The sequence below is a fragment of the Haemaphysalis longicornis genome, unplaced genomic scaffold (assembly GCF_048455015.1).
Source record: "Haemaphysalis longicornis isolate Haplotype H1 unplaced genomic scaffold, Haemaphysalis longicornis Haplotype H1 scaffold_5, whole genome shotgun sequence".
Taxonomy (NCBI): Eukaryota; Metazoa; Arthropoda; class Arachnida; order Ixodida; family Ixodidae; genus Haemaphysalis; species Haemaphysalis longicornis.
Window position 1 is genome coordinate 108,199,582 of NW_027526385.1, and position 12,090 is coordinate 108,211,671.

At 46.3% G+C, this 12,090-nt stretch overlaps 1 protein-coding gene across 1 annotated transcript in view; it reads left to right on the top strand.

Annotated features, from left to right (window-relative positions):
* Positions 1-255: 255 nt before the first annotated feature.
* The window catches only part of LOC144139851 (annexin A6-like), a 73,169-nt gene continuing 61,334 nt past the window's right edge, over positions 256-12,090 (top strand). Inside the window, exons 1-2 of the mRNA XM_077672096.1 lie at positions 256-268; positions 2,590-2,684. Of these exons, the coding sequence (XP_077528222.1) occupies positions 256-268; positions 2,590-2,684 (108 nt within the window). The remainder of the gene's footprint in view (positions 269-2,589; positions 2,685-12,090) is intronic.

The window sequence follows — 12,090 nt, forward strand, 5'->3', positions numbered from 1 at the left end:
TAATACCACAGTAATGCTCGCAATCACTCTCTACCCTGCATTGAAGTTCTATAGTTGTACAGTTTTTTTTTGGGTTTACACATTCATTTCTTGTTTACAGTAAACGGTAATATCTCGATACCAAACTTGGAAAACTCTGCACTTTCCGGAAATTCGCTGGTATGTGCTACATTTATTCGTATTTTATAGGGCGGGACGCTGAAGCCATACCCGAACTTCAACGCTCAAGCAGACGCACAAGCTCTAAGGGCTGCGATGAAAGGAAAAGGTTAGTTTATAAAGCAAACGTTTTGTAATGTTTTTAAGTTTCCTGCTGTCAAATATTTACAATTCTTCATTTTCGGACATAACTTCGCGTAGCATGGTTATGCATTGTTTTCGTAAGTAGTATTTTGGGAAAAAAACCACAAATGTATTTCCCAATGTCACTGGGCTTATACATTTGCTTTTTAAGCAGGTCCTATTGCTCGAAAAAAAAACATTTGTGCTCTACTCGAGTCTGATGACGGTTAACACGCTATACGAGACGAGTTAACAGGCAGAACTAATGGCGGTGTCCTGAGCTCCGGAAATAGGTAGCGCCAGCTGCTGTGCTGGGGAAGTTTGTACGATTTTTGTATTTTCCTTTTTTTTTTTTAATTTTGTTAGACAAGATATTCTCATTTACCACATTGCAACTACTTACACGTGAAGTCTTTCAATTATTTTTTTTCTTTTTCTATACCCCAATTACGCATTTTTGTGCTAACGCATGGTGTTACACGTTTGGGACCTCAGGGGTGTTCGTTAAAAAAATAATTGCGTTAAGGGGGAGTCACCTGATCACATTCCTCTGGGGCTTATTAGATCATGACCCACGGGGTTAAAAAACATCATTTATGAATAGGAAACTGTTTAGAATTCCATAGAAAAGTTTCTAATGACCTAGTTTACATCTTTTAGAAAATATATCCCTTTTTATTGAAATAAAAATAACCAAGAAAGAACTTTTGGTTCATCTATTTTTCACTACAAGGGGGTAGCTTCCTTGCAAGTGAGAGTTTTCTGAACTTATTTCACTACCGAAGTCACACATTTACAAGCAAACTAGACCGTTGCGAGCATTTGCATGTATCCGTAAGAGTTTTCTTATTCATGCACAATGGTTTGTAAGCCGAACCCTCTCGTAAGAAGGGTAGTAGGTGACTCCCCCTTAAGGCATTCTTGTTATGGACGAAAGCTGAGATAGCTTGAAGGCATCGGTAATAATAAACACCACAGGAAAAAAACTGTGTAAACAACGGACTCTAAAATCCCGCAGCTTGGAAATCTTTACTATGTATACGTGTTCTATGCAAATTATAGGCTCTGTATAATCTGGCACGGCAAGTGTTATGGGCGTGGACTTTGCGCATGAAAATGTTTTTTAGCGTGAGCTACACTGCCCGAGGTTGAGAAGTTGGGCGTGGCTCCTGAAGATCCGTGCTGAGCATGCGCGAGGAGCAGTGACATCACACGGAGCACAGAACGTGCCCCACTGCCCGGTGTCTCTCACCCACATCACGTGCCCAGCGTCTTCGCCGACGTCCGTTCCGCACATGGTGACCTGGTCCACTTGGTGATCACGCGAGGGGTGGCCGGCTGTTCAACAGATGGCTCTTGCGTCCCAGCAACACCAGCGTGCGCCTGTGAAACCAGTTTTGCTCTGGAGAGATAGGTCACGCTGCACCGGACCGCTTGATAAATTTAATGTGTCACATAATGCGTACACCGGGTGTATCATTGAAGGAGCAGTAAGCATGATAATCAAGCTAATCCTAGACAACCAGGAAAGCTAAGAACAACCAGCTGAACCTTAGCTCAAGCTGCGTATATACTGGCATAGCCGAGCTAAGCCACTGTTAATTTTTCTCATTGCGTCTCAGATAGCGCAACATGCTCCTGTCACTTCCTCGGGTATTACATCACATAGGTCTGCCGAGGATACCACAGCGATTAAAATAAATCATTTCTTAGTAGGGTAGCTGGTTATTCACGATTGGGCATGGTCTGTGCTTTTTGGGTAGCTTGGTCACTGCATACCTTGGAGCCCAACGGGCCAATTTGGGCCTTTTGTTTTGATCTAAGCACGTTTCTTTGAGGCAATGCTATCTAGCGTTACGTGTGCATATTCTAAAATTTAAGGTAAGAAACTTTATGGTGGGCTACGCGAATTGTTCGGTCTAATAGACTTATGTCACCAAAAATATCAAGCAAGAATGCGATAAAACTGCACCAGATCTTGCCGTTCTCTTTTGTTTCTTTGCCATTCCACAATAGAAGATTCAGAGAACACAATATTCCATACGCTAAAACTAACGCGTATGCAGAAAACGCGTGTGCTTGAGCCGCAAACGTGTATGCTCCGAAAAGATTTGTAATTCGTAGAGATTACTGTTCCTTTTTCTTTCTTCCTTTCTCGCATGGCGGAGTGCTCCTTGCATTCTCAAACATTGACTCATTCGGCACTAGTCGTTATTTTTTTATTTGATCTCTCATTCTTTGTCAGTTTTGAATGTTTTTGTAGGGAGACAAAATGCAAAAACATGGATAATTTTCTTTGCGTTGCAGGCGCGGACGAGGCGGCGATCATGGACATCCTTTGCACCCGCTCTTGCCAGCAGAGAGTTGAGATTGTTGGAGAGTACAAGAAATTGTTGGGTCGCGTACGTATCTTGTGACCTTGCGTACCTCGCAATTTGAAACGGAGGATATGAAGCATAAATGGCGGGTGGGCAGTCGGTGCCCGGTGCAACATAGAGAGGTTTTCCACGTGGGGGGCTATCATTGGCATTATAACTTTTCGGGAGCCTCACGATGGTTATAATATCAACTGTTTCTGAAACTAGTGGAAACTTGTTGATGTAGTTTGTTTACATCTGTAGTAAGAGAAACACGGCGCTAAACAATTGAAGACAAAGGTAGACACAAACATGATATACAGGTGCCAAATATAGCGCCTGTATAGGCGGGTTTTGTCTAATTTCGTCCTCGTCAGTTTAGCACCTTATTTTTTTTTACTGCGTCAGGAGGCCAGGAGTCATTACGGGTATCAGTGGATAGCCCGCAGCTACTTATGAAGAGAAAATAGCGGGAGAAATACGAATGACATGAAACTTAAAACGTGGGTTAAACTAACGTAAAAGCAGACGAAATGAGCTGTTTACAAGAACGTCTACTGAGAAGCTACGTTTACGGAGTGTGTCCAGTGGCACTTGGTATCCAAGGAAGACAGATGTTAGGGCGGGAAATGTCAGAATTGCTCTAAACTGTTGACGTACAGTGAAAAACCGCGAACCAAATTATAGGGCATCCGGGACGTAGCGAGTGAAGCCAGTACCTTCAGCATCCTGGCGGAATGAACCTCGGAAATTCGAAAGTTGAGGCATTCGAGATGTACAGAATCCGTTAAAACACTCATGTATATATTTATATTGCTTCAATACAAAACTTCTGAGCCTGAGTTAAGGATACTTATGAAGAAATGCGGTACTGCTCTATTGTGTTTGTGTACCTGAACTCGGAGACGGCATCGTTAGAGCAGCACCATGTTCCCGGCATTCGGTTGTTCTGGTTTGGCTCTACGGCACCGATGCTTCGGCCTTGGCGTTCCTGGTTTGTGAACTTTGGTTGTTCGACACAGAACCTGTCGGTACACCCAATGATGAAGCACTGGCTATCCGGAGGCACAGGGCGAGTTACTGTAACCAGTGCTATGAAAAGCATGCAGATTGACGGCTTCCCCTGGCGAACAATGCAGCCACCACGAACGGGCGCCCGAGTGAGCACCAGCATAGGCGGCCGCACAGGGGAAGGTGGGGGGGGGGCAGCGGGGGCGGCTGCCCCCTTAATATTATGGGGGGGGGGGGGGGCGCCAAATTAGCCCAATGCCTTAACTCAATCGAACCTGTCCTGTAGTGATATGACCACGCGTGTGTTTTTACGATCATGGCAGCCGAAGAACCCTCATGTTACTTTCCAAAAGCTGTTTACTTTCAGCCTCGGAAATGCGGGGACTAAAAGCAGGTCGCTGTGAGAAACAAGTTATCAATTATTTTCATGTTTGCAGCTACTGCGGAGCTTGTCCTCCTCCTACTTTTCCTCGCAAATAACGCAACTAGTAGTAAGCAAAATAGCCGCGTAAAAAGAGCTCCAGAACATACGATATTACCTTCTGAAATTCTTAGGAATTTCAAAAGCTGGCGTTTGGAGCGGTATACACGGGAACTACGTTGCAGTTTACAAAAGACAGATGTGTCGTATGTTTCTGTGCTTTACGCAGAATGGAAGCTTTTTCGGCACCGCGTTGTGAAATTGATGCCGCATCCTCCCTAGGACCTGCTCCCTTTGCCGATGTTGCAGATGAAAGTAAAAACTGCTGCCCAGAAATATTTTGTATTTGTTGCAATTCCGTTTCATTGAAATTGAAGTTTTATAATAATTCTTCGTCGTTCCACTGCGTTCTGGCCGGTAGGCCTTCAGTGGGAGGAGGTCGGGAGTTCCAGAGGGGTAGGGGGTGGGGTGCGCTCAGGTAAGACTTCGGCCCCCCCCCCCCCCCCCCTAATCGAGAACCCTGCGCACGCCTGTGAGATAAGCGACCCTCAATCATTTTGTGGTTTATTTTAGGGGTATATGACGGGTTGTGGAACAGAAAAATATGCAGCCGCATGACGAAGAACACCCCCGGATGTGTCCTCTCGTGGAAACACACGGCTGTGGCTTCCTATAGTGTAGGACGGCTGCGTCGCTCGCTTGCGTATTCGTTGGATGAAGGGAGTAATTGGATCTTTACGAATAGGGGTGTAGGTAGGGTGTCGAACCGGTATTTTTCCAGGTTAGGCTCGGGTTCGAATTCAAACCTTTCGGGTTCAGTTCTAGGTACGGTTCAGGACGACCATTCCGTTCCGGACCGAACCCGTTAGAACCGGTTCAGACGGGTTCGGAGAAAAAAAGCAGGAGTGTTTTTTCGCTTGAATTTTTTTAGGGCCGTGTTTTCGTTTTATTGTAACGTAGGTATAAAAACCAATTCATTTGGTGTGTTTTTTGTGCAAATGTGCTCATTTGGGTGAATCCATAAAATCCTGTCCCCCTTTTTTCAATTTATTTCGTAATGTCAAATGCTTCCAGAACATATTCAACCAATACATCCAAAACTTAGATCACAGGTTCGCAAAGCACGTCAGCCAAAAATTACTGCTATATGCTCATCGGTAACTTTCAAACTTGCTCAAAAGAGTTTTATCTTTTTCCTTTCGTCAAGCGCTGGAATTACGTCATTTCAGCGCGGGAGCGTCTATTGACCGGGTTTCTTTTAGCTGCAGCAATGAGCGCATTAGATCGCCGCTTTAAAAAATTGGAGATGCTTGCACTATAGAAGTCGAGCAAGGCTTGGACCATAGCTAAGATGGAGGACTTCTTTCTATGTAAGTACTGAAGCACACACCGCGACGTATGGATATTCTTTAAAATGTGTTTTAAATTGTTGATATACATGTTCCGCTTCCGCGTTTCACCTCATATTATATCCATCTTATAGTCGTCTTCCTCTTGCACGACTGACGGTCCTGTATCGTTTTGTCGGCAGTCTTTCACATTTTTTTCTGAAGGGGAGCGCTTCAGCACGGCCTAGAAGCGGCAGCAACCGGCTTTGCAAACTGGGCGTCTGTATCGCGAGCTGTCTTCTGCAGCTCACCCCTTAAGGCGCAGACGCTGGTGAACTGTTTTCTTGGTATTTTTTCCGAGCGCCACGCACAAGCTTGGACAACGCCTGGCGCTCCACAATAGGCGCGTGCTCACGTGCACGCTAAGCGGTGAGAGTAACTATGACCAGGTATTAGTTAATGACGCTTTACACATTACCGCCAGCAACAACAGGTCACCTATTGGAAATGGTGCAGCTTGCAATAGTGGCACGAAGCTGCGGAAACAATGGAGCTGAGGGTCAACCTAGCTCCTTCCGATTTTGCTATGTTTTCCTACGTTTTACTGGGATTCGATAAGTTTCTTAGGATCCGCGATGTTCTTGCTAGGCTAGGCTGAGTGTTGAGGGATAAGGCCATGTTTACCCGGGTTTCACAAGGAAGTTCCGGAGTGACCCCAACATTGACAGAGGATCCCAGGGGAGAATACGCTAGATCAAACCTCAGCTGAACTGTTTCTCCAGCCTTGCGCCTCATGTGCAAGTTGCGCCAATTTGTTTTTGCGTTTAAGTAGCCCAAAAAAGACTAGCACATTTAAAATGGTACAGTAAAAGGAAAGGTGCGCATTTGCTGATGCCCCTTGTGCTCACACTCGAGCAGCGCGCAAGCCGGCTTCACTGTTATAACTTCCTTTCAGCGGTGGTACAACATTTACAGGCGGCGCAGATTTTCTCCTTGGTACTTCTTTGCAAACGCCACCGGACCAAGCTGAAGCTCAAATAGCTCAGCTATTAAACGAAAGCCACAAAAGCAATGCAGAAACGGAAGGCATACCTGCTGCGACGAGCAAAGCAGGTAGTGCCGCTCAGTGCCGCGTAGCCAGAGATTTCGCAGTGCTTGCAGACGCGAACGAAAGAGCGAAATCGTTAATCGGAAGTTTTGCAGATTTCCTTTCACTGTACAATCAACTGAAAAGTGTTTTCCATGGAAGGCCACCGATTACAAGATAAACTGAAGCGACATAAATTGTTCACCAGGACACTTAAGGCAGCTTTTGTGTGTGATTGTGAAATAACTGCTGTTTATAGCAGCAAGTTTCTTTTTATTGATTTAGTTTAGATCATTCGATCGTATTTTATTCTTGGCTCATAAACCCACAGTGTTATCAACAATAAAACTGATTGACGATGACGATACTCCCTTAGGTGAGGGCTGAGCGAAGCAAGAACTGCCATCTACTCGTCGAGGGCATATAGCTCCTGCCTCTCAGGAAGTGATCGCGTCATTAGCGAATGCACGACGGCTCGCGCTATACTGAGGCGTTATCTCGTAGCGCGTCCCCGCCGCGGAGCGTGACTCACGGTGCTTCTTTATAATACCACCCCTCTTTCACTTTTACCATTCTTTCATCCCCCACTTTCCTGTTTGTTCTTTCTTCGGTGGGCTCTTTGTTGTCTCGGTTACAACGGGGCCGACCCTGAGGGACTACGCAAAACGAGAGCAGCGGATGCTTAAAAGCTGCGCTTTATAACATTACTCTACGGAACCACGCGGTACCTTCTTGTAATCCAATCCCCTCACCGACCACCTCGTCTCCAAATGATGCATCCTCGCCGTAGCCTGTTGGCGGGCAAGTATGTAACTTCCTGGCCAGTGGGCAGCTCCCCGCTGCCGCCAATACATCCTGCGCATCCCCCCTCGCTCCATTCTCACTTGAAGCTACTGACAATGGGCCCCTTCCATCTGGGCTACCCATTGCCCCGTTCGTCCACTAAGCAGGTTACCGTCTGCCTACCATTGTTTTAAATGCAGAGCGTTTGTATAACTCACGATGTCACCCGTGCGTCGGCGTCCGCAGCAGCCAGCCTCCCCCTACACTATAAAAAGAAATAACAGTTACCGCCGCCTGGTTTCGATCCCGCGACCCTGCGGGCGGAACGCAAGGTACATGGTGCTCTACCCACTGCGCCACAAAACCGACACAGATTCAAAGGCTGCGAAGGCGCCTTATATCATTGACTCATTCAAACTACGTCAAGAAGCTGCTGATACAACGCATTCACTACCTGTGGGCGGAACGCGAGGTACATGGTGCTCTTCTCACTGCGCCACAAAACCGACACAGAATTAAAGGCTACGAAGGCGCCTTATATCCTTGACTCATTCAAACTACGTCGTCAGCGGCGTGCGTTGGCGACTCAGCGGCGTGCTAGCGGCGTGATAGCTGCGTGGTGTACACGTGATAGCACCAACCCCCCAAACACTAAACATTAACGCAATACACCCACCCCTATGCGACGCATTTACTCGAGTCCCCCTCGCGGGGAGATGGGCCCATTTTTTTGGGCACCATCGAGTATCGCCGTGGTGCGGCATTGCTTCCCCCGCTCCCCTGGGTGGCTGGTTACGAGCTGCCCCTCATCTCCAATCACGCATCGTCGCTGGATTCTTCGTGCTGGCAGGAAGGCGGGCATACAGGTAGTTTACTGGCAATCCGGCGCCCTCTTGGCAGCGCAGACTTCTTTGTGTAGCAGAAAGCCTGGCCGACCGCCAATGTATTTGATACCGTGAAATTCTTACCCAATCACGTGCGCACACATGCGTATTTTCGCTCAGTGAGGCAAAATAAAGTCGCATTAAAAAAGATTGGCTGATCTCCTACGCTTTCCATGAACCTTTAGTTTCCTCTGACCAAGTAACGGAGGAACGTTGGAACGTTGTCTGGCCTAACCTTCCAACCAAGAAAACATCCACTCCAACGCAAGTACAGACGTTGGCATTGGGTGACACGCAGCTTCCGGGGCCCCATCGCAAGTTCTGCAGTTAAGCCCAAAGCGTGATGTTGAGCACCATTCTTCAAAAGTAAAAAAAATGTTAGTTTGGCCCGTGACATCACCCGTCTTGTCCCGGAGGGTGACAAGCGGCCTGCATCGGGGAGTGCATGGATGCCGTCGTGCAGTCTAAAGCTAGGCTTGAAAAATGCTTCAACTGGAACTGTATGGGGGATTACATGGGGAACAATCACCTCAAATTGCTTTTGTCGGATGGAAGGGGCCAATGACATCTTTTACCAGAAGGTATGTTCTGTGAACATGCTTTCAGAGCAGTGCATAAGAATTTGAGAGTAACAACAGCGCTTGTTTGGTCCTGCATTTTCGTGTCTTCCCCATATTTTGTTCTGTTAGCCATCAGAAAACTACTAACTAGCTCAGCTTACAACCTCCAGCCATCGATGTGGTCCCTGAAGGCTTTCAGTATGGGGCAGAGAAGCATTCGAATTCAAAACATTGAAAAGTTCACACAATATAAAACAGCGTCTACATGGGAACCACAATGAATAAGCCATGATTTGTTGCCTATAAATATACGTTCAAGTTCAACTTATTCTAAATGCATAAGAAAATTAGGGGAAATGGGAAGTATCTAACAAAAACTGATAGTATATGCGGAAACTTTAAATTAAATTAAGGGTAATAATAGGAAGAAAACTGTTGGGTTGTGGGACTAAAGCTACGCGTAAAATGTCGTGGCGCATTCGGGCGAGTGGCAAAGATATCTTCAGAAGCAAGGTAGATAACCATAATCAAAAAGTATAAAATACAGTTTTCAAGCCCTAGAACCCGTTCAGAACAGTTCCTTTGATTCGCTCCAGTTCGGGTTCAGTTACAAAATGGCGGAGAATTTCGGGCTCGGTTCCCGTTTATGGTTCGGTTCCGGTTTCGGTTCGACACCCTGGGTGTAGGATCTCCCACTCATCAGGTTGTAGTTGGTTTAGGATGCTCCATTGCAGTGCGTGAAGGTGGGACAAATTACAGATAATCCAAAGACAGCTAGTGCGTCGAAAACCGCGAACACGACGATGCAGCATTGAGCTAAACCACGGAGCAAGATTACACAGGCGAAAAAAAGGGGCCATTGGGGGCAAGCGCAGGTAGACGACCAGATAATGTCACAATGAAAACCAAGGCAGACTGCAAAGCTTCATCGCTGTGACGCCGAAGAGGAGGGTAGTGGCCCCAGAGGGACAAAATGATAGCGGGCACAATTCATTCCGTGGCTGCGCAGTGATGTAACGTAAACGCGGCTGCGCAGTTTCTATGCCCGCTGCAGATGCCGCTTGCTTAACCTATGACGAGTGCTTTTGACATTATCTGACCACGCTGGGAAGCTTAGTTTCCTCTCCTATCTTGTTCTTGCTGCGTGAGCTAAATGCAGCGTCTGTTTTGAGTGGCTGAAATGCCATGTCATAGACCTCACGGAAAACCCATTGTTTATAATTGTAGCGTCCGGGTTTAGGATGCTGCTCTTAACGGTAGCGCAGTCACAAAATACAATGTGGTTGATTTAAACTCTTCAGGAAAGCCGCGGGAACACTTCGAGGAAGGTTGCTCTCGATACACTGTCCACACGTGTCACACAGCACCCTTGATGGAAGGAACTTTTATGCATGTAGGGAAGAATACCCAGCTGTTATCTGTAGCGTGTGGTGAAAAGGAAAATAGGAGGAAGTACGTGGTAAACGAAATTTATGCAGTAATAAGCTTAAGAAAAAGCAGATTGAATGTCATCTGTGCAAAAAAACAGCCTCCAGGAGTATAATCACAAGCCTTCGGGGTTTCACTATTTGAAGTGTCGTAACCAAAACGCACATCAGCAAAGCCAACTTGAACCACTCAGACGGAAAGGGTTCCCACCTGGACGGTTTATGACCGACCCGACCGGTTTTTAAACTGTAGGCTGGTTGCCCAGCTATACCTAAAACCATCCATACCTAAAACAGGCCGTCACCTGTTTCCACAAAATCACGTTCTTATTTCCTTTTTAGATACCATTAGTAACTTTATACACAAATTTCACGTTGATTTCTCCAAGGAAACGCTACAATAACCGTCATTGCATGAACAAAAAACACGTAGCGTCTGTTTCTCCACACATATTCAAACTTCTTTACCCCCCCCCCCCCCGGAAGGCCAGTTTTCTTTTTGGGGAAAAGTGGCAACCCTATAGAGGGAACTTCATGATTTTAACGAGAAAAAACGCTTCCCGTGGACGGAATAGAATCTCGGTCACTCGCTTTGTAAATTGCACGTCTATCCGCTTGTGCTAACATTCGGGTTCTATTCGGGATGCTATGCATTTCCTTGTGTTCGTTAAGGGTGCGTGCCACTTAGATTTGGGCTAAGTCAGCCAAAATCCAAACTCCAAGAGTGCACAGCTAAAATTGCAATAAACTTTATCCTGAGACTCTGGTGGTTTGGATGTTACAATTTCAGGGCGTGCAGCTTGGACTTTGATCTCGCTTGGTTTTCCGGGAGAACGCTTCGCGTTAACCTTCTTTCTCTTAAGAAAGGTTTTCACGTTTGTGAGGCGTCGTATGTCCAAGAAGCAGACGAAGTTAGCACAAGGAAGGTCGTCACGGGAAATCTTCAAACTAGCTGGACAGCTTATATTGCGAAGCATTCCGTACATTTGAGAGCATGCAATACTTCCGGTCTTGCCTCAGCAGGAAATATCTGAGAGCGGTTGCGAGTTGAAGTTGGCATTGAGGTGCTGGAGGAGCTTTATAGCTTTGAAAGTGAATGGTTGCGAAACGAAAAAGAAAACGATCGGAATATTATGCTATGCGAATAAGCCTAGAGTTAAAATGCTGGCACAACAAATACGAGTGCATAGGGTTCTAGAACCTTGCGTAAAAGAGATTTGAATGATTTCACAATGAGCAGTAGGAACAATGGATAGTCGGTAGAACTACAAGATGCCACATCCTTACACCCCTTTGAGCAGACCATAAAAATTCCGGTGGGGGTGGTAGTGCTGCGGCAACATTTCATTTCTAGTTTGGCAACAGCCTGGCACTTCTCAGAAAAACTGTGCGACATGGAAAGAAGGTGCCGTGCTCCACCATGTCAGCGCCGGCGCCCGCCGCGTCTGGTGGTCCCGTGGCAGGATTGACAGGTAGCAGCCTCGTATTGGACAGACGTTTGCGAATGCGAACAATGCAATCCAGCGAGCTGAATTTCACCGTATTGCCAACTATGGATTTTTTATCGGTGCAATTGAAGAAAAGGTAATAAAATTAGACAAGAGCAAGCACGTTTTCGGCACGTGAGGGTCGACACGTCGACGCGTCAGCACTACACTAAGAAAGGTCGCTGAACTCGTCAAGGAAACGTAAACCCCGTAAATAAGGAGTATTATACCGTTGCAATTCATGTTTTCGATCCGTTTTATTGAACTTCAGAGCGGTGTACATGAGGATGGTAGTGCAACTCCTTCAAGCAAAACCTGGTTACCACAGAAAAAGTGGACGTGCTTACTTTTAGGAAGCTGTTTTTACCAATTTACCGGTTGGCACCGACAACTTTTTCAACGAGAAAGGTGTTCGCTACTCGCTCAAGTAACTTTGGCAGAAGTGGCTGTTGTACCTTCATGC